Source organism: Mesoplodon bidens (genome assembly GCF_964165515.1).
Source record: "Mesoplodon bidens genome assembly, chromosome: 20".
Classification (NCBI taxonomy): domain Eukaryota; kingdom Metazoa; phylum Chordata; class Mammalia; order Artiodactyla; family Ziphiidae; genus Mesoplodon; species Mesoplodon bidens.
The window spans coordinates 8,129,143-8,152,771 of record NC_138181.1 but is presented as its reverse complement, the minus strand read 5'-3'; the positions used below and the strand labels follow the sequence as shown (position 1 = coordinate 8,152,771).

Genomic DNA, 23,629 nt, shown 5'->3' with positions numbered 1-23,629 from the left:
CAGCAAGGAGGGAAACACAGTGCCATTAAAGAATCTCCAGAGCTAATTACGCCCCTAGCAAGCAACCACAAATCAGGCACCTGTGCTTAATCATTTGAGGAGGGAATGGAGACTTAGCTACAGTATCAAACCAACTTAGTTAAAGCTACGTGGAGGATCTGTAGGGTGGACTTCATAAATATAAAGGTTTTTCTTTCTAGTCTTAATTCTTGAGACTAAATAAAATGACACAAGCTCTCTGGTCGGGTACATTTTGGATATACCACTTCTTTATGAATATTTTTCTACTGATACCATTTCCCCTTCATGAAGGCTGGAAGCTGCAACCTGCCCATTTCAACAACGGGGGTTGGAAGCTTTCCCTCTCGTTACTGAATCCCCGCTCCCTTCTGGCCATAAGTAGCTCGAGGACAGCAGAGCAAGGCAGCAGGGCTCCCCCAGAGCAGAGAGGAGGGGTGAGCAGTGTTTGTCTTTCACTGAGAAATAAAACTCTTGCTTTTACAGAGGGGTGTGATTGGACCCCCCAAAAGTAACCCAGATGTGGGCCTGCCGTCCGGAGCTGTTCTCAGCTGAAAGTGGACCACAATCCCCTCATCAGTGAAGGCAGAACATCTGCCTTCAGAGCAGGAGGAAACACACACACCTTCATGCTGAAGATGCTCGCAGCCACCGTGGTCCTGTCAAGACACAGGTACTTAAACACACATTACCTGATAGATGATCACATCATTGAGGAAGATTCTCAACCAGAGCCAAGTATCCGTCTTCCACGCCAAACAAATTCTTGTAAATTCTGAGCGAGAATTCAAAAGCTAATTTACCAGAAATAGGTAACACAGAGGCAGAGAATAAAACTGACATACCCACCAACAGAACGATAGTCAGAGAGAAACAAATTACCAAAAAATGGATGTAACTTTAGACTTTGATTTCTAAAACAATGGTCTGGACTGTCAGTTAGAGAGTAAAGTTAGGGCGGAATACTTACCAGTAATACACAAGCAATAATCTTATTAGGCACCAACACTTACTAAGCACACATTGTGTTCTAGCAGCTGCTCAAAATGCTTTTCACACATTTCTTGATCTTTTAAACTGCTTTGCTTTCACCCAGTTAAAGTAATAAACATATGACACTAGGAGTTTCACTCATTTTTTAAAGTCGATTTATACCCAAAGAAAAACATCCCCTCCAAAAGTCACATACCTGTTCACCATTCTAGATGTGACAAGGAGGAACCGGATGATGCAATGTTTACTTAGAAACTATGACATGACACATCAAACAAGGGGCCTGTAGAGGCATGTGACAGGAGCAGGCCAGGGACAAATGTCCACTGGCCAGGAGGAAAGTAACGGCCTTGATCCCAAAGTACAGGAAAATATGCTGGTTAGCAGAGTGCTAGTGATTTCTGAGTAGTGTTGAAATACTCAATAGTGTAATAGTGTAAATACTGTAATAGTGTAAATAGTGTAACTATTATACAGAGGAAACTCCCTCTCATTTCTGTCTATGCTCAAAGCGGGCTTTCTGCAGTGTTTGGAATTTGGGCTTTCAAGCAACGGAGTCAAGTCAGGCATCACAGCACCACCTCCTGCAGCCTTAGTCACATGTGGCTGGAGGGGACACAAAGCAGTGGGCAGAGCAACTGAAAGCACCAGACAAACCCAGCAAGAAAAAAGGCCAGCAATATAAATGTTAACAGGAAGACCAAACCACCCCAAGTCCACCCCAACCCTGATTATAATACACCCCCAGTGCAGGAGCTAAGAGGTAAATGGTTATTTGAGTATTTATAACTGATTAGATTTCCTGCTCAAAAAAAATCCTATGAAGTGTGTGAACTACTGTAATCAATTTAATTAGCTGTTAGTGACTTGACATTTCGAGTAGAATAATGAACCTTTTCGGCATGATGATTTCACATAAAAAATGAAATATCACAACAGGATAAGCATGCCTTACCCTTGTCAAGGAATTCCAGGGAATAGAGCAGCTCCCAGCTTTCCCTGGCCAGCTTAAAGCTTTCCAACACCTCGATCGAGTTAGCAAGTTCTGCCTTATTGACAACAATGTGACGATTCCTTCCTTTTGCTGAACAGTCTTCATCGTCCGAACTCTGCTTAGAGAATGTGAAGGACATGATTAAAGTTATAAAGATAGTCACTACTTAAACATTATTACATTTATTGCTGCCAATTCTGATTATTATATGAATTTCATATCAAAGGATACTATCATGAGTATAATACAATTTTTTGAATTTAACAATTTAGTTTTAAAAAGTAACATAAAATTTTCATCCTTTCACACGTTTGATAGTTACTTTTAAAATTAAGGTTTTCTGATGATAAATTCTAAGCTTATGTTGGCTTCAGAGTAAAGCTACAGAGTTAAAACTTCCAATAACTTAAAAAATATATCAATGTTATAAAAGCCAAAACTTACAGTTTTACATTTAGGGATACAGCTTAATTAAGTAGCACCTGTTTTACAGTTTACTTTTTTCCAATATGTGATATTTAATTTGCTTCCAAGGAACAGTTTGTTCTGTAGTGCAGTAAAACTAAAGCCCGAGTCCTCTGAGAAATAATTAAGAGAAACTGTTACTTATCTTTTGTTCACTGCATATAACTTCTCCAATGGTCACCCAATGCAAGGTGTCTGGCCAGGAATTACATTTGTCTGCACTTACCCATTTTACTTTATAATAAACTTTCCTACATTTCTTGTTCTTCATCTCAAATAAAGCCAAAGAAAAGAGAGGGCCTCAGAGAAAGGCAACTATTGTAAATGCCACTGAGTATGGTCAGACTTTTTGCCAAAAACAAGTAAAGTCAAAAAAGCTCCATTTCACTTTATTTTCCTGAAAATTTCTTGAATCTTTTATTCCACCTACATCATTTTTTATTAATTCATTGACCCAAATTAAATTTTCCCTGAAGAGTTTTACCCCACTAAGACCGTCTAAAAATATGTACAAATAAACACATCTGTGAAACAGAAACAGACTCACAGACATAGAGAAGAGACTTCTGGTTGCCAAGGGTGGGAATGGGGGAAGGAAGAACTGGGAGTTTGTGATTAACAGATGCAAACTATTATATATAGAATGGATAAAAAACAAGATTCTACTGTATAGCACAGGGAACTATATTCAATAGCCTGTAATAAACCATAATGGAAAAGAATATGAAAAAGAATATATATGTATAACTGAATCAATTTGCTGTACAGAAGAAATTAATACAACACTGTAAATCAACTGAATCAACTGAACTTTTTAGATTCAATAAAATTTTTAAAAAATATGTAAAAATATTTCAGCTAAAAGCTCCAATCCTCATAAACAAAACCAACAAACCTCTAGCCAGGCTCACCAAGAAGAAAAGAGAGGAACTAAATAAAATAAGAAATGAAAGAGGAGAAATAACAACCAATACTGGAGAAACAAAAAAAATCTTAAGAGAATACTATGAACAGTTATATGCCAATGAAATGGACAACCTAGAAGAAATGGACAAGTTTCTAGAAACATACAGCCTGTCAAAACTTAATCAAGAAGAAATAGATATTCTGAACAGACCAATCACTAAAACAGAATCTGTAATTTAAAAACTCCCTGTAAACAAAAGTCCAGGATGAGATGGCTTCACTGGGGAATTCTACCAAACACACAAAGAAGAACTCATACCAATCCTTCTCAAACTCTTCCAAAAGACTGAAGAGGAGGGAACACTTCCAAAGTCATTCTATGAAGCCACCATCACCCTGATACCAAACCAGACAAAGACACTACAAAAAGAGAAAATTACAGGTCAATATCTTTGATAAATATAGATGCAAAAGTCCTCAACAAAATATTAGCAAACTGAATCCAACAATACACAAAAATGATCATACACTCATGATCAAGTTAGATTCATTCCAGGGTCACAAGGATGGTTCAACATAACACTAATCAATCAATGTGATACACCATATTAACAAAAGAAAAGACAAAAACCACACGATTATCTCAACAGATGCAGAAAAAGCATTAGATAAAACTCAACATCTGGACTTCCCTGATGGCGCAGTGGTTAAGAATCTGCCTGCCAATGCACGGGACACAGATTCGATCCTGGTCCGGGAAGATCCCACATGCTGCGGAGCAACTAAGCCTGTGTGCCACAACTACTGAAGCCCGTGCACCCTAGAGCCTGTGTGCCACAAATAGTGAGCCCATGTGCTGCAACTACTGAAGCCCATGCACTCTAGGGTCCACGTGCTGCAACTACTGAGCCTGCATGCTGCAACTACTGAAGCCCGCACGCCTAGAGCCCATGCTCTGCAACAAGAGAAGCCACTGCAATGAGAAGCCTGTGCACCGCAATGAAGAGTAGCCCCTGCTCACTGCAATTAGAGAAAGCCCTTGCGCAGCAATGAAGACCCAATGCAGCCAAAAAATAAATAAGAAAAAACAAAACAAAACAAAACTCAACATCCATTCATGATGAAAGTTCTCACCAAAGTGCGAATGAACATATCTCAACATAATAAAACCACTTACGACAAACCCACAGCCAACATAATACTCAATGGTGAAAAGCTGAAAGCCTTCCCACTAAAATCTGGAACAAGACAAGGATGCCCACTCTTACCACTTCTATTCAACACAGTATTGGAAGTCCTAACCCAGCAATTAGACAAGAAAAATAAAAGGTATCCAAATTGGAAAGGAAGAGGTAAAACTGTCATTGTATGCAGAAGAAATGATACTCTATATAGAAAATCCTAAAGACTCCACACAAAAACTATTAGAACTAATAAATGAATTCAGCAAGGTAGCAGGATACAAGATAAATATACAAACATCTGTTATATTTCTTCACACTAACGATGAAATATCAGAAAGAGAAAGTAAAAAAAAAATCCCATTTAAAATCAGGTCAAAAAATAAATAAACCTAGGAATAAACCTAACCAAGGAGGTGAAAGACCTATACGCTGAGAACTCTAAAACACTGATAAAGGAAACTGAAGATGATTCAAAGAAATGGAAAGGTATACCATGCCCTTGAAATGGAAGAATTAATATTGTTAAAATGGCCATACTACCAAAAGCAATCTACAGATTTAATGTGATCCTTTATCAAATTACCTATGACATTTTTCACACAGCTAAAACAAATAACCCTAAAATTTATATGGAACCACAAAAGACCTAGAACTGCCAAAGCAATTCTCAGGAAAAAGAACAAAGCTGGAGGCATAACCCTCCCAGACTTCAGACAATACTACAAAGCTATAGTAATCAAAATAGCATGGTATTGGCACAAAAACAGACATATAGATCAATGGAACAGAATAGAGACCAGAAATAAACCCACACACCTCTGGTCAATTAATCTTCAACAGAGAAGACAAGAATATACAATGGAGAAAAGACAGTCTCTTCAGCAAGTGGTTCTGGGAAAGCTGGACAGCCGCATGCATATCAATGAAATTAGAACACTCCCTCAAACCATACACAAAAATAAACTCAAAATGGCCTAAAGACTTATATATAAAGCATGACACCATAAGACACCTATAAGAGAACATAGGCAAAACATTCTCAGACATTAATCATAGTAATATTTTCTTAGATCAGTCTCCCAAGGCAAAAGAAATAAAAACAAAAACAAACAAATGGCACCTAATCAAACTTATAAGCTTTTGCTCAGCAAAGAAACTCATAGGAATGCCAGAGATTTCTGTGCATTAATTTTGTATCCTGCTACTTTACCAAATTCATTGATTAGCTCTAGTAGTTTTCTGGTAGCATCTTTTCTTTTTGTTTTGTTTAGTTTTCTGTTTTTTTGTTTTTGGCGGCGATGGGTCTTTGTTGCTGCACGCAGGCTTTCTCTAGTTGAGGCGAGCGGGGGCTACTCTTCATTGTGGTGTAGGGGCTCCTCACTGCGGTGGTTTCTGTTGTTGCAGAGCACAGGCTCTAGGTGTGCGGGCTTCAGTAGTTGTGGCTGGCGGACTCTAGAGTGCAGGCTCAGTAGTTGTGGCGCATGGGCTTAGTTGCTCCGTGGCATGTGGGTTCTTCCCAGACCAGGGCTCAAACCCGTGTCCCCTGTATTGGCAGGTGGATTTGTAACCACTGCGCCACCAGGGAAGCCCTCTGGTAGCATCTTCATGATTCTCTATGTATAGTATCATGTCATCTACAAACAGTGACAGTTTTACTTCTTCTTTTCCGATTTGGATTCCTTTTATTTCTTTTCCTTCTCTGACTGCTGTGGCTAAAACTTCGAAAACTATGTTGAATAACAGTGGTGAGAGTGGGCAACCTTGTCTTGTGCCTGATCTTAGAGGAAATGGTTTCAGTTTTTCACCATTGAAAACAATGTTGGCTGTGGGTTTGTCATATATGGCCTTTATTATGTTGAGGTAGGTTCCCTCTATGCCTACTTTCTGCAGGGTTTTTATCATAAATGGGTGTTGAATTTTGTCCAAAGCTTTTTCTGCATCTATTAAGATTATCATATGGTTTTTATCCTTCTGTTTCTTAATATGGTGTATCACATTGTTTGATTTGCATGGCAGGATACAAAATTAATGCACAGAAATCTCTTGCATTCCTATACATCAATGATGAAAAATCTGAAAGAGAAGTTAATGAAACACTCCCATTTACCACTGCAACAAGAAGAGTAAAATACCTAGGAATAAACCTACCTAAGGAGACAAAAAACCTGTATGCAGAAAACTATAAGACACTGATGAAAGAAATTAAAGACAATACAGATAGATGGAGAGATATACCATGTTCTTGGATTGGAAGAATCAATGTTGTGAAAATGACTATATTACCCAAAGAGATCTAAAGATTCAATGCAATCCCTATCAAACTACCAATGGCATTTTTCACAGAAGTAGAACAAAAAATTTCACAATTTGTATGGAAACACAAAAGACCCCAAATAGCCAAAGCAATCTTTTTTTTTTTTTTTTTTTTTTGCGGTATGTGGGCCTCTCACTGTTGTGGCCTCTCCCGTTGCGGAGCACAGGCTCCGGATGCGCAGGCCCAGCGGCCATGGCTCACGGGCCCAGCCGCTCCGCGGCATATGGGATCCTCCCAGACCGGGGCACGAACCCGTATCCCCTGCATCGGCAGGCGGACTCTCAACCACTGCGCCACCAGGGAGGCCCCAAAGCAATCTTGAGAAAGAAAAATGGAGCTGGAGTAATCAGACTTCCTGACTTCAGACTATATTACAAAGCTACAGTAATCAAGACAGTATGGTACTGGCACAGAAACAGAAATATAGATCAATGGAACAGGATAGAAAGCCCAGAGATAAACCTATACACATATGGTCACCTTATCTTTGATAAAGGCGGCAAGAATATACAATGGAAAAAAGACAGCCTCTTCAATAAGTGGTGCTGGGAAAACTGCACAGCTACATGTAAAAGAATGAAATTAGAACACTCCGTAACACCGTATATAAAAACAAACTCAAAATGGATTAAAGACCTAAATGTAAGGCAAGACACTATAAAACTCTTAGAGGAAAACATAGGGAGAACACTCTATGACATAAATCACAGCACAATCCTTTCTGACCCACCTCCTAGAGAAATGGTAATAAAAACAAAAATAAACAAATGGGACCTAATGAAACTTAAAAGCTTTTGCACAGCAAAGAAAACCATAAACAAGAGGAAAAGACAACCCTCATAATGGGAGAAAATATTTGTAAACAAAGCAACTGACAAAGGACTAATCTCCAAAATTTACAAGCAGCTCATGCAGCTCAATATCAAAGAAAACAAACAACCCAATCCAAAAATGGGCAGAAGACCTAAATAGACATTTCTCCAAAGAAGATATACAGACTGCCAACAAACATATGAGAGGATGCTCAACATCACTAACCATTAGAGAAATGCAAATCAAAACTACAATGAGGTATCACCTCACACCGGTCAGAATGGCCATCATCAAAAAATCTACAAATGGGCTTCCCTGGTGGCACAGTGGTTGAGAGTCCACCTGCCGATGCAGGGGACACGGGTTCGTTCTCCGGTCTGGGAGGATCCCACATGCCACGGAGCGGCTGGGCCCGTGAGCCATGGCCGCTGAGCCTGTGCATCCGGAGCCTGTGCTCCACAATGGGAGAGGCCACAGCAGTGAGAAGCCCGCGTACCGCAAAAAAAAAAAAAAAAAAAAAAAATCTACAAACAATAAATGCTGGAGGAGGTGTAGAGAAAAGGGAACCCTTCTTGCACTGTTGGTGGGAATGTAAATGGATACAGCCACTATGGAGAACAGTATGGAGGTTCTTTAAAAAATTAAAAATAGAACTACCATATGACCCAGCAATCCCGCTACTGGGCATATATCCTGAGAAAACCATAGTTCAAAGAGAGTCATGTACCACAATGTTCATTGCAGCTCTATTTACAATAGCCGGGAGATGGAAGCAACCTGTGTGTCCATCAACAGATGAATGGATAAAGAAGATGGGGCACATATATACACTGGAATATTACTCAGCCATAAAAAGAAACGAAACTGAATTATTTGTAGTGAGGTGGATGGACCTAGAGTCTGTCATACAGAGTGAAGTAAGTCAGAATGAAAAACAAATACCGTATGGTAACACATATATATGGAATCTAAAAAAAAAACAGTGGTTCTGAAGAACCTAGGGGCAGGACAGGAATAAAGATGCAGACGTAGAGAACGAACTTGAGGACACGGGGAGGGGGAAGCATAAGCTGGGATGAAGTGAGAGAGTGGCATGAACATACATACACTACGAAGTGTAAAACAGATAGCTAGTGGGAAGCTGCCGCATAGTTCAGGGAAATCAGCTCGTACTCTGTGACCACCTATAGCGGTGAGGTAGGGAGGATGGGAGGGAGAGATGCAAGAGGGAGGAGATATGGGGATATATGTATATGTACAGCCGATTCACTTTGTTATACAGCAGCAACTAACACAGCACTGTAAAGCAATTATACTCCAGTAAAGATGTTTAAAAAAAAAAAAGAAAATCATAAGCAAAACAAACAGACAACCAACGGACTGGGAGAAAATATTTGCAAACAATGCGACCAACAAGGCGTTAATTTCTAAAATATACAGACAGCTCATGCAACTCAATATCAAAGAAACAAACAACCCAATCAAAAAATGTGCAGAAGACCTACACAGACATTTTTCCAAAGAAGACATACAGATGGGCAACAGGCATGTGAAAAGATGCTCAACAACACTAATTATTAGAGAAATGGAAATCAAAACTACAATGAGGTATCACCTCACAGTGGTCAAGATGGCCATCACTAAAAAGTCTATAAATAATAAACGTTGGAGAGTGTGTGGAGCAAAGGGAACCCTCCTGCACTGTTGGTGGGAATGTAAATTGGTGCATCTACTATGGAGAACAGTATGGAGGTTCCTTAAAAAACTAAAAGTAGAGCTACCATATGATCCAGCAATCGCACTCCTGGGTATACATGTGGAAAAGACGAAAAGTCTAATTGGAAAAGATACATGCACCCCAATCTTCATAGTAGCACTATTCACAATAGTCAAGACATGGAAGCAACCCAAGTGTCCATCAACAGATGAATGGATAAAGAAGATGTGGTATATATGTACAATGGAACACTACTCAGCCACAAAAAAGAATGAAATAATGCCATTTGCAGCAACAATGGATGGACCTATTATACTAAGTGAAGTAAGTCAGAGAAAGACAAATATAAATATTATATGATATGACTTGTATGTAGAATCTAAAAAAGACACAAATAAACTTATTTACAAAACAGAAACAAACTCACAGATATAAAAAAGAAACTTACGGTGACCAAGAGGAAAGGGGGGCGGGGGGAGATAAATTAGAACTATGGGATTAATAGATAAAGACTACTATATATAAAATAGATAACCAACAAGGACCTACTGCACAGCACAGGGAACTATATTCAATATCTTGTAATAACATAGAATAGAAAAGAATCTGAAGTTGTACACCTGAAACTAACACAACACTGTAAAACAACTATAGTTAAAATAAACAAAAAAAGCTCCAATCCTCAAGCTAAACTCAGAAAAAACTGGCACCTCCCTCCCACTACCCACCTTTCTCCCCATTCCTTGACAGCTGGGGACCCTCCCCGTCCCACCCTAGTTAGCTTCATATTCTTATCCCCCTAGTAATGACACACACCCCAATTCCTTTCAAAACCAAAACCCATCTGTCAGGCATCCTAGCTCATCAGGGCCACATGTGGGCCACACGTGGGCCATCTAGTGAGATACAGTAATAGGAATGGTGTGTTCACTGCCGTGGCAACTCATGGAACACATTCCTGCCTCAAAATGAGATCAGGAGTTTCCGGAAGAGCCTCAGATGTGGTGGGGATAGTGTGGAGTTCCAAACAGTCTGTACAATTTAGAGAAATTGATTTCGAAATACAGAAATGCGCTCTGAGGCTCTGCAGGGATGCTCTGAAGCCGGAGTTCTGACCTCAGGGAAGGTACACGAGTGTATGTGGTGATGACACCCTGCCCACAGGGAAGACTGCCCCCGGCTCCAGCTGCCTGGCCGGTCACGTGAGCAGGCACTTAGGCTGCAGGGAGAATGTCCACCCCACTGCAGGGGTGGGCCTCCACAAGGGGCCAGCATTATCAGAGACACCAATCATTAAAGGGAAGTCAGACATCTGGATAGTGAGAGAAAGCTTCCAAGTTTTAGGTGCTAGGTTAGTAAAAACAAAACACTATGAGTAAAACAAGACAGGTCTGTGAGCTGAGCTCATGGGCCACCAGGTATTTCCCCTGCCACAAAGGGACAAACAGACCTGGCTGGACATGCACTGGGTGGGGCAGGCAGTGGGACGGAGACCCCAGACTGCCTGGAGGGCCAGAGCATGAGAGCAGAGCCTGCTAGACGGCCCACGACGAGTGAAGAATGGAAGGAGGAACGGACGGGCCAGAGGCTAAACAGCTGTACCACTGCCCGGACCCACACCCGGGAGGGCACGCGTGAATCCCCTCGCGCACCAGAGCTCACCGAAGGCCTGCTGGGGCGCAGGCACCGTCCGAATGGATGCCCAGACACTGTCACTGGCCCCGTGGAGCTTGTACTCTGGTGAAGGGACATGGACAGCAAAAAACCAACCAACCAAGAAAGAATGAAAAATAAATAGCAATAAGGGCTACGCAGAATTAAGGTACAGTAATAAAAAGAGAAAGCTGGTGGCCGTTTGCAGGCAGCCTCCGGGAGGGAGCTCGGCTCTGGGCTGAGCACTGCCCGCCGGGGCCCAGCCAGGCACAGAAAGGCACTGCGCCCCAGAGCGTGGCTACGAGCTGCGCCGGGGCCCGGGCAGGAGCAGCGGCAGCCGGCGTGTCTGCAGCACCGAGGGCGGCTCAGTGCGTGCTCTGACGCCAAAGGAAAGGTCTGGATTTTATTCTTAGAGCACTGGGGAGCCGTGACAGGCAGAAGCCACGTCTGACTCACACTGTAAAAAGGTCACTAAGGCTGCCGGGGAGAGGAGAGATTGGGGGAGGCGAGGGTGCGAACTGGGAGCGAGGATGACGACTCGGGCGAGCCGGGGCAGAGGCCGCGGTGCCTGGACAGGGAGGCGGTGGGAGGGATGGAGAGAAACGCAGGGCGCGGCTGCGCTACGTACACTGAATGACAGGCCACTGCTTTTCACTGAGACGAGGAACGCACAACCTACCACCTGCATGGGTGCGAGAGGTGTCTGTGGTCTTACTGTGAAACCACACGCCCTCAGGAAGCAGAAGGGAGAGCTGACGAGAGCTACCCCGCCTGGGGACGTCAGGAAAGAACCAAAGAGCAGACAGAGGGCATCTGGGAAGGCCTGGTGAGCACGGAGACCTCAGCCTGGGGTTCAGGGCTGGGCTTCAAAGCAAAACTGTGCAGGTTGAGCGTTTTTCTGTGGAAGGAAACAAACTAGTTTTTCAGAAGGGTTAATACCCTTACACGCACATTCAGAATAGGCCGCGTCCTCCCGCTCCAAACCATTTTATACTCCAGAACCTGGGAGACATCAGATTAAACTGATTTTCAGACCTGTCCCTCATCAAGCCAGGGTCTCGTTAAATGTTACCCAAGGGCTGAAGAAGAGCAGGTAAGGGCTTCCCTGGCGGCGCAGTGGTTGAGAGCCCGCCTGCCGATGCAGGGGACACGGGTTCGTGCCCCGGTCCGGGAAGATCCCACATGCCGCGGAGCGGCTGGGCCCGTGAGCCATGGCCGCTGAGCCTGCGCGTCCGGAGCCTGTGCTCCGCAACGGGAGAGGCCACAGCAGTGAGAGGCCCGCGTACCGCAAAGAAAAAAAAAGAAGAGCAGGTAAGAGAGTGCAAGGCGGAGAGAAGAGGGCACAGAGGCGGGTGAGACTCCCGGCTGCCCCCACACTGCCACCAGGGGAGGCGCTGGCACGCTACGCCCTGCAGGACAAACCCCGCCGTCTCCCACTGTCTGTGGCTGTTTCTGCACTTTAGCAGCGTAGCTGCAATGGAGATGCATGGCCTGCAAAGCCTGAAACATTCGCCACCCGGCATGTTACAGGACAAAGTTTGCTGAGACCTGACCGAGAGCATCCCCATTGTCATATCACATGACGGGGCTCCACAGAAGTGTTCCCCGAAAGAAAGGATTCCTCTGCTTAAAAAGAGTTCGAAAATCAGCGCTGGGCCCTGGCTTGCCAGCAGGCCAGACCAGAAGACTGATGGTTCGCTCTCTCTGGTTTCCTGCATCTTTGTGCAAGCTGCCCCCTCTTAACAAAATCTACTTCCCAATTCCAAACAACAGAACCCTACAAGGCTGGCGTCAAATGCCAACCTCCTTCATGGGACCTTTCTGACATCTCCCCTCGGGTTATGACTTCCTACCCCGATGGCCTAAGAACTCCCCATTCGGCGGCCAGCGCCCCTCGGCACCCCACTCTACATGTCCAAGGTAGTTTATTTGGTTTTGTCTTTTAAATTTAATCAATGGCACTAAGTCACACAGGTATAAACGACTTATACCAGGGTTCCTCAGCCTCAGCACTAGTGGCCTTTGGGGCTGGATAACTCTCTGCTGTGGGGCTCTCCTTGTGCACAGGAGCATGTTTAACAGCAACCCTGGCCTCCGTTCACTAGATACTAACAGTAACCCCTCCCCACTGAGCCATGACCATCAAACATGTCCTTGGACACTGTCAAATAACCCAGGGGGCAAAATCACCTCTAGGTGAGAACCACTGATTTTATATAGTCATTATATTTTATAATTAAAAGACCTAAGCTTTATCAATTTAGCTCCAGAGCCATGTTTTACAAAGATTCTCTTCTAGCAAACCATAAACATATAATCTGTTAACAGTTATATCTGAAAGAATTACCATGGTTTTTTCTCTTCCCTCAGCTAGTTTCCTCTTTTTATGTATGTGTTTACTGCGATCAATTTCTACATCACCGTATACATTTGATATGTCCTCCAGAAGAACCAGTGGAACTTGGCTAGGGGCATTAGGACCTGTGGATGGAGGGAAAACACCAACACTTAAAAATGCAGCAAGGAAAACAGTACTTAGTGTCAGGTGGAAATTTACTCAACTATCATGTGAAAATACATTCAGTATCATCCCAATTAGGTAAACAAATAAGTATACATATACAGAAATGAAAAACTGTACAGATATAAACCAAATTGTTAATAAAGGTTCTTTCTCAGTGGTGGACAAGGGAAAGTTCCCTCTTTGTATTTGTTCTTATGTTATCTATCAATTATTTACAATGATCACGAAGCATAAAATTACCAAAAAAAGAAAAACTACCAAATCACACATACATTATTGTTATAAATTCCAAACAAATCTAAATATATGAAACACTATAGTTAATACACAAAAATGAGAGCTGCGTTATACTAGAAGTATTGTGGGTGATTTCACCCTGTAGTTTTCCTGTTTTTCACATTCTCTAGAATTTATATGCATACATATTATTTTAAAAATCTTTGTCTATTGAGAAGTCATTGTGAAATCTACTTCAGTACTTAGCTACATCTGCTGCTTTTTTAAAACAGAGGCATTCAATATCTGTAGTTTCACAGTACCACTACATCCTTTGATATGTTTTTAATGAAAACTTACTTACATAAAAATCAACAACTAATGAAAGCTCTGGCATCACCCCGCAATTATTCGGATCCAAGAACAATGTTAAGGTAAACATTTTCATCTTCCTCACCACCCGCAATGAGGCCACTATTTTGAGACACTCTAAAATTCTTAAACCAACCTTGGAATAGAGACGGCTGTATGCTGTTGACATACTGAAATGCATTCTTAAAGAAGACCAACATAGTGGAATAAACCACTTGGTTTTTATATTTTGCATGAGCTTCGTTATCAAAGTTGTTCATGTATCTGCAGAGATCCTTCATTCTATGCAAAATATCACCATAGCTTCTGAAAGGTGAAGGACAATAAAAATTATTTAATTACTCTGGGCTTGTCAGCACAAGGTCTACCAGAGAAAAGCCCTAATATAGAACCATTACAACTACCAAATGTGGCTCTCGGCATGTATAATTATTCTTCATTGTCTGCATATGGATGCAAATTCCTCTTCTGAATTAGAGCAGCAACAGGCCAAGAGTTCATGACACAAACATGCCAAGTAGCTTCTCTTTCCTCTAAACACCAAGGAGTGCTTCAAGCTCAACATCATCTTAAGAGTTCATACTTCCGTTGGGAATCTTTTAATAAAGTGAAAAACCACACTCTTTTGCATAAATACTGAGTGTTACAGAATTTGCCCAGACAGAGGTGTACCTATACATTATATGCTTTTAGAAAAAAGTATTTTGTTTTATAGAGAGTATGCGATCAAAGATTTGTTACGCAATCTTAGAAATGAACAGTTTCGTACCTTCTTCCTTTATCCATCTGCCAGTCACATCTCATTCCAACAACATTCAAAATCTTAAACAACCTCTCCCAAGGGTCCACGATCTGGGATGATTTTTCAGTCAGCCCCTCTATTATGTACTTCTGAGAGCTACGTTTGCTCGGTGACATTAAATCAGACGTTTCTTGGGCACCTGAGATGTGAAAAAAAAGTAGTTTACAATTACCATCACTACTTACTATTTATGCGGTACTTTATAGAGAAAAGACGTCTAACTCCCCATGCCAGAGGCAAGAACACAGAACCTCAACATGTTGTGTGTTTTATTCAAAGACCCACCACTGGTCCCTGGTAGAGTAGGAAGGGACCTTTGAGCTGTGGTTAACGTGTGAAGCTAACCTTACAGTTCAGCAGGTTCACTGCTTCAATCGAGGGGTACAACTGGGTCCAGAGAAGTCTTATCTCTTAACTGTAGTGTTTTCTTCTAGGAACCATCTTTTAGCAAGACTATCAAACTGGTATGTATCCAGAGGAGAATAATGAGAATGTTGAGGGATTTCTGAGCTTGAAATTTTACAAAATAAAAAATACAATAAAATAAACTGCAGGTTATTCCCACTTACCTTGATGCTGACTCTCTATTTGAGTAGACCTAGTGACATAATTGATATAAAATTCAGCTGCTTTGTTCAAGTACTTATACAACAAATTGGCGGGCAACCGAACATCATGGTTGTTAATTATTAGAGGAAGGACATCACACACTGTTGAAGAGGGAAAATGAGGAAAACCGATTAAGCTGTTTGTCTACTCTAGGGTTCTGGCAAAAAAAAAAATTATTTCAGAGTTCACTTAATGTAGTACCTAAAATAGACAGGCAAAAAAGAAACCCCTTATGGCACATTTATTTAAAAACTGCAGTGCAGAGGGACACCAGTGGATGGAGTCAGCAAGGAAACACACAGGCAGATTCCACATTATGAGTGATGTTTGGGTGGAAATTCAGGTGTTTGTTTATTAGTATGCTTCATACTCAAATACATGGTTACACATATTCTTTCAGAGGTATCAACTATTACATAATAAAAACTTAGGAGTTGTTTAAAATGCTTTCCGAACTGAAAAAATAAACACGGATTTAAATCCCATAATACGAAGAGTTCCTCTGCTTTCCACAAATGACCTTATTTCTGAAATGACACTTACCCCCAGCATATTCTACTTAGCATAAGGAATGAATACAAAATGTAATTTTTCTCACCAAATAATTTTCTAAAGCAGTTAACAGGAGATTCTTGCTCTTCAATAGTTTCAGCCTCCAACAGTGCCTCCCCAAGGCCAACCTGTTTCAAAATACAATTAATCATTTGTGTTAAGTTTCAGATGTCAGAATTACATGAATAAACACCATATTTGATTTACCACATAGTTTGTGTATTCAAACTTACCCGAGAAACAAATATTATCATTTTAAAGACTAGAAAACAAAAAAATGCATCAGCAACACCACCCAGAAGGGAACTCCACATTCACCTGACCACAGACCACTCTGTCTTGGTTATTCTCCCCTGAACTAGTAAAATTAAAATGTCTAAGAAACTTAACGGAAGCACTGGAGCCAGTCTGATAATAGAGATGTAGAGATTTTTCTAAGAAATGTAGAAACTAACTTTATTCTCTACATCAAGATGTATTATGTAGACAAAACTTAACATTTTCAAGAGTTGCCGGGAGTAGTCACTCATACAGCCTGGACTAGGTCGGACACAACTGTTTGAGAAGGCCACCTTCCCATTACTGATGCCCTATCCTAGTAGAAAGCTGGCTTCTCCAAATCCACCAACACTTGCATCATCTTCCTTGCAACCACTTGGGGATGCATGGAGTGGGGGGAGAGGGGAACCATGTAAACAATTACATGAGACAGAAAGTTAAAAGTCAGAGTAATGATCAGGGAGGACACCAGGCTGAACAGCACCCCCCCAAAATTCACGTCCACTCAGAACCTCAGAATGTGACCTCATATATTTTTTATCTTATAAAAAAGGTCTTCGTGGGACTTCCCTGGTGGTGCAGTGGTTAAGAATCCGCCTGCCAATTCAGGGGACACGGGTTCGAGCCCTGGGCCGGGAAGATCCCACGTGCCGCCGAGCAACTAAGCCCGTGTGCCACAACTACTGAGCCTGTGCTCTAGAGCCTGCGAGCCACAACTACAGAGCCCGCATGCTACAACTACTGAAGCCCGCATGCCTAGAGCCTGTCTGTGCTCCGCAGCAAGAGAAGCCACCACAGTGAGAAGCCCGCGCACCGCAACGAAGAGTAGCCTCCACTCACCACAACTAGAGAAAGCCCACGTGCAGCAACAAAGACCCAATGCAGCCAAAAAAAAAAAAGGTCTTCGTAGAAGTCATACTGGATCAGGGTGGGTCCTAAATCCAATGAGTGGTATCTTTATAAGAAGGTCATGTAAAGACACAGGGACACAGACCACAAAGAAGGCCACGTGACAACAGAGGCAGAAACTGAGTGATGAAGCTGCAAGTCAAAGAATGACAAGGATCGCTGGTGCCCCAGAAGCCAGGATGAGGTGAGCAGGAGTCCTCCCCAGAGCCTTCACGGGGAGCACGGCCCTGCCCATACCTTGCTTTTGGGCTTCGAGCTTCCAGAATTGTGAGAGAATAAACTTCTGTTGTTTTAAGGCACCCAGTTTCTGGTATTTTGTGACGGCGGTCCTTGAAACTAATATACGGACGTACAGAGAAGGTTACCTGGGGCCAGCAGCCAGAAAAGTGGAGCCAGAAAGAATAAGCCAAAGAGGTTGAATTAAGAAAGTTAAAGATCTGAATCCCACCTCTCTGTTACTGGCTATGGGAAATGCCAGTAAAGTAGGATGCTATCTACCTCAATGGATCTAAGGAGTATAGAAGGACCTACTGAACGCCGACCAGTGCCTGCCAGTAGCACTCAATAATAGAGATATGAGGAAAGGGCAGAGTAGAGGGAAAACAGTGACCACATGGCAAAAGCACGTGAAAAACGTTAAGAATACAAACTATGGCTCTCCTTTAAATTCAAACACATTGTTCAACACAATGAAACAGATTATTTTTTAAAACTTTACTGTACTTTACCAATTGAAGATAAGTAGCACTGTCAAGGCTTGGTGACTGTTTCCTCACACTGGTAACACAACTTCTACTGGATATTCATAGAGTTTGGTAACAGTGACATCCTTTTAGCTTTACTGACAAAGATTCCTTGATTTGAGTTCAATCTTATCTGGTACTCCTCAGAATTAGAATAATCTACTTTAGAATAATACACACTGTAGCTCTTAAACATACTCGTGAGTCCACTGATCAATTTTATTCTCTTTTATGAAAAAGGAAAGGATCAAATCTTACCCCATGCTGTACCACCGTTTCAGGGAATCGTCTCAAAAGTAGAAGCAACATTTCTGATCGTTCCAAAGTGTTGAAGCATTGCTCTGTAACCTTTAGTAACATTTCACACTGGACCCGACCAGGAAGAGTTTCAAATAAACCTGTATATAACACATTTCACTTTTAAAAGTTTCTTTCAGGAAGAAAATATGGAAGCAAAAGTGGAAATAAGGCATCATCATGTACAGAATGATACATACTAAGTGAAGAATTACTATTGTTGGAGTTCACCTACAACCTGGAAGGCTTTGGGGTCAGATATTATTGGGCATAAGATATTTGCTGAATGATGATAAAACCTGTGGAGGCCTTACTGGATCTAGAAGAGAAGAATGATGTCTGGGAAGGGTCACAGCAGTGCTTGCTGCTGACTGAGATAAAAACTACTCACTTAAGTTGAAATGACCTAAACAATCTACTTTCTTTTTTATCCAAAATCTGAAATTGGCTATAGCAACCAACACAGAGTGAAGGTTAATGAGAAAGGTCATAAATTACTAAAAGTTTCTCTCCTGTTCTGTGGAGATCTGTCTAATCTAAAGATATTTTATGATTACTGTACAACTTGTTAAAATATATTCAGCTTCCCAGGCTAACTGATAAATCCACATCCTATAAGGAAGTTTAAAGGGTTCTAAGCACATGCTCAAGGGATCAAGTGACATCATTTGTACAGGCTTCAGTTGCCAAGAACAAAACATGCATATGGGTACCAATAGCACAGATGTGACTTTTGTGAAATTACTACACAGAACTTGGTATTCCAGAAGTAGTAATTTTTTTTAAAGAATTATATGTTTTTTATTATAATATAATTCTACTTGGAAATATTTTGGTATATCTACAACTGTATTATATGAGATCGCATCATCACTGTGTTCTAATAACAGTAAAAAGAATGATCACTTTCTAGATATTTCTGTTTTTCAGAAAATTATTATTTTAAAAATTAACAGCTCAATAAAACTGCATCTTATTGGGTTCACAGTTGTGAGTCACTTTTACTATGGTGAAATAATTGCTAGTATTTTTACTCAAGTAGGCAAAACTTCCAAAATACAATTACTTTTAATCTCATACATTTTATAAAAATTAGATGAATTATCTTCTTTTACATTTTTGCTTCTAATTTTATAAATTATGTATATTGCTAGAGTACGTAGCACAAAACACATTATTATATCTCATCTCTGAGTTCTTAATGATAGCTTTAATACCTTAGCTATTTATCGATGTTGGTAATTGTATTTTTTACATCTTTATTGGAGTATAACTGCTTTACAATGTTGTGTTAGTTTCTGCTGTACGACAAAGTGAATCAGCTGTACGTGTACATATATCCCCATATCCCCTCCCTCTTGCTTCTCCCTCCCACCCTCCCTATCCCACCCCTCTAGGTGGTCACAAAGCTGATCTCCCTGTGCTGTGTAGGAGCTTCCCACTAGCCATTTTACATTTGGTAGTGCATATATGTCAGTGGTACTCTCTCACTTTGTTCATCTTCCCCTTTTCCCCTGTGTCCTCAAGTCTGTTCTCTACGCCTGTGTCTTGATTCCTGTCCTGCCACTAGGTTCATCAGAACGATTTTTTTAGATTGCATATACATGCGTTAGCATACGGTATTTGTATTTCTCTTTCTGACTTACAGAAGTAGTCATTTATACACCATTAACTTATCACTTCATTCTTACTTCTTAAAAATTGGGTTTGTTTATCCTGTGAATCGTTTCTTAATGCTGATGTAATAATGCTGATTTCTCTCCACACCACGGGCTGATCTGGGAAATTCACAAACCTATTTTTAAAATGAATGCATTAAATTAAAATGTCAGATTCTAAATAGTATCCAGAAAAGAAAGTAAAACGCTAGCATCAAAGAAAAACACATTTTACTATATTCCAAGTGAGTACACAGATGTACCAAAACAAACTGAAATAAAGATATAAAAACATAAACTAAGAAAAATGAGGGTACGCACAAAAGTCTTTAGTTTTTTTAATAAGTGAAAAGACAAGTGACCATAATATGCAAAACACTACTAAACGGCAAACAAGAAAAAAAAAAAAAAACTCCCCAAACAAAAAAATGGGCAAAGGTAAATCACAGAAAAAATACAAACGGCCAAATATTTGAAAAGATACTCAGTCTTATTAGTAATACAACAAACACAAATCTTTAAAAATAGCAAGACACTGCTTTCTCCTACAGCACCGGCAAAAAATGACAGCTGAGAGAAAGACTGATACTATCCAATGCTGGCGAAGGTGTGGGAAAAGAGACACTCACACAGGGTCAGTGGAGATGTAAACTGAACAGTACTTTTTGGAGAGTAACCTGACAGTGCATCACAATTTAAAATGCGCATACCCTTCGACTAGGAAAACCTACGTCTAAGAATCTACTCTACAGAAAAACACGCAAATATGAGTACAAAACTGCTGACACTCTGAATATAATTTCAAACAACTGGAAACTACCTAAATGTCCGCCGAGAAAAGAGGGCTGAAACGCTATGCAGACAGGAGAAAGAACCAAGTAGATCCCTACATGCTGGCCTGGAAAGAGCCCCATCACAGTGGGTGAGCAGTAGGCGCTCAGCGCTGCATCTCCTCCCCCAGAACCTAGTGAGGTGTCCTGGGCGTACATGCACACTGACACACACACCCCTAGAATTCGGGCCGAGGTTGGGAGGGACTTCCACTGATTATTCTCTACACTTCCGTACCGTCGCAACTTCTGCGAGGAGCCTGTATCACGTTACTCCCAAAGTAAAATAAATGATTGAATGGAAGAGCTGTAACAAGAATAAAAACTAAGAAGACTTCCCCGCAGTTAACGGAAGGCCTAGACCCACGGCCAAGTTAAGCTTTAGGTGCCGGACACGCAGATGAACTTGAGGACCTTCCCCCAACTCCCTCTGCCACAGACAGAACGGAAACCTCCCGAGGGGTGCGGGGCGGCGTCCCCACTCACATGTCGTAGAGCAGCCTCCCGGCGGTGGCCGTCCGCTCCGCGTTCCGCTCGATGGTGTACATCTCATACTGCAACACGGGCCGGGGCCGCGTCAGGCCCTCCGCCCGGCCGGCCCGGCTCACCCCACCGCCCCGGAGGTCCCAGGGTCGGGCATCACGTGCTGACGGAGCCTCAGGGCTCGCGCCGCACGGCCCCAGGGCCCCGGCTTAGCGCAGGCACGTCTCCGGCGGCCAGCAGGGTTCCTGACTACCCCCGACGGCAACACGGTGCAGGTCTCTGCCGTTCGCGTCACTCGGATGCCTTTATCTACCGCGGGGCCCGCAGATGCGCGGTATTGGTCCCCTCACAGAGCCGCAGCCCGGAGCTGGCGCCTGTGTTCACTACACTGCACCCCAGCTCCCTCCCGCGGGGACCCAGAACACCCCCACCCCGCCCCTGCCCCCGACACTACCCGCGCCCGCGCGGCGGCCGTCCGGACCCACGAGCCGGCGGGCGGCCTTCCCAGGCGGCGCCAGGCGCTGTCCCGGCCGCCAAGAGGGAAACGCTCCCGTTGCCCCGACCCGGAGCGGGGGCTCAGGGAAGCGGGGAGGAGCGCTCCACCTGCGCCCCCGCCCGGCCTCACCTGGATGTTGAAGTCGGCGGGGTAGAGGCTGCGGGCCGTAATCAGCCAAGCCTTGGCGGCCCACAGGTCCTGCTGCACCAGCTCGCGGGCTCGCTGCACGAGGAACTCGCAGTCGCCCTGGGCCGACATGACGCGGGAGGCCTCGCGCGGCCTGAGGCTGCCGGACCTTCCAGCTAGGGAACGCCGCGGACCTTCCAGCTAGGGAACGCCGCGGACCTTGCCGCTGCGGACCGTGCCGCCGCCGCCGCCGCCGCCGCCGCGGCGGACGCTACTGCGCAGGTCCGGGGTCGCGCGGCCGCCGCAGGGTGGATCCGGGAGGGCTTCCGGGGTTTGCGAGCAGCTTTGTCCCGGCCACTCTGCGCCTCTGCCCGGTGGTTTCCTCCTCTGGGGACCTAGTGCGTTCGTCCCGGCTCTTCCAGGTCGCCTCCAAGACGCGGAGGAGCGGATTCTCACCCTGCTCGGGAGCGACCCCGGTGCAGCCAGGGAGCATGCGCGGAGCCCGGTCCTGGCGGCGCCCGGGAGCCGGGTGGTCAGTCTTGGCTGGGCGGCCGGGGGCCGGGCGGGGAAGACGCTGGACGGGGGAGCGCCGAGGGGCGGCGCGGAGGCGGCGGGAAGAGCCCCTCGGGACCTCCGCATCGGCTGTACAGAAAGACTCGCGCTGGTTTCGGTCAGGCGGTAAAGCCAGCGTTTGGACCGGTGCTTTGGGTCCTCAGCACGGTCACGTCTCATGGTCGTTGCGCCTTTATTCCCTGGTTTCTCCGAAAAGCATTTATTGAGCCAGTTGCAGTCTTAGTACTTTGCAGGTGCTTGGCTGCATGCCGGGAGCTACCGAGCCGTTTATCCTGTTCCAACCCGAGTTTACAGTGTTAGGGACCTGTGACCTACAGAAAATAGCTGTTTTAATTCTCTTTCAACCAGAATCAGTGTCATTTTCACCAAATGAAAACAAAACAGTCTACCTGATCTCGTGAAGGGAGGCCACACTTAGGAACCGGAGGAAGCAGCATTTATTTGCCTAATAGGAGGCATGTGCCAAAATGTGTGTTCCCAACAGTTCGTTGGAGTCTCCAGTCCAAGGTCTATATACAAAACTTTTAGCAAGTTCTAGTACCACTGGTATCTTGGACTTAAAACCGAGGTTAGGGATACAAAACTGATTTTTTTGGGAAAAAAATGACTATATACTTCATACATGAAAACATTATAAATATGGTAAATAAATATGAATATATACTTACTATCGAGGGCAAAGAATGTTGCCTGCCATCCCAGTAAATAATGACTGTTGCCTGCCCGCAAGCGCAATCTATCAGCCACTGTAGCCTGGCCCCCCTCCACCCCCCGCCCCCCATTAGTGCCCCATGAGCGGAATTCAGAATGGAGAAAAACAGGATAGTGGCCCTACATAAAGATGCATACTTAAGGAGTAACTTTAATGAGCCCAGACTCTTGCATCTTCTCATGTGTGTTTATCAGCAGAAACTCCTATATATCCTCACTCCCCCTTACCTCTTTGGAACAGTCCTGCAGAGCTATCTGAGAGGCTGTCTCCCAGGCGATGGTCCTCAGTAAGGCCCCCAAATAAAACATAACTAGCAACTTTTAGGTTGTGCATTTTTCCTCAGTCAACACTGTGATTATACGTAAAGTATAATATGTACTTTGTAATTACA

The 23,629-nt window shown here is 43.3% G+C and overlaps 1 protein-coding gene across 5 annotated transcripts in view; it reads right to left on the bottom strand.

Annotated features, from left to right (window-relative positions):
* The window catches only part of INTS10 (integrator complex subunit 10), a 37,960-nt gene extending 15,538 nt beyond the window's left edge, over positions 1–22,422 (bottom strand). The window contains exons 1-11 of one of the 5 annotated variants that reach the window (XM_081220886.1): positions 21,957–22,422; positions 21,335–21,402; positions 20,052–20,155; positions 18,322–18,461; positions 16,179–16,260; positions 15,541–15,681; positions 14,939–15,110; positions 14,306–14,475; positions 13,405–13,538; positions 1,967–2,123; positions 711–793 (exon numbers count right to left, since the gene is read on the bottom strand). In XM_081220886.1, the coding sequence (XP_081077012.1) occupies positions 711–793; positions 1,967–2,123; positions 13,405–13,538; positions 14,306–14,475; positions 14,939–15,110; positions 15,541–15,681; positions 16,179–16,260; positions 18,322–18,461; positions 20,052–20,155; positions 21,335–21,402; positions 21,957–22,085 (1,380 nt within the window). In that variant the 5' untranslated portion in view covers positions 22,086–22,422. The remainder of the gene's footprint in view (positions 1–710; positions 794–1,966; positions 2,124–13,404; positions 13,539–14,305; positions 14,476–14,938; positions 15,111–15,540; positions 15,682–16,178; positions 16,261–18,321; positions 18,462–20,051; positions 20,156–21,334; positions 21,403–21,956) is intronic. The other 4 variants (XM_081220887.1, XM_081220888.1, XM_081220889.1 and 1 more) reach the window with 4 other exon arrangements.
* Between the last annotated feature and the right edge of the window lie 1,207 nt (positions 22,423–23,629).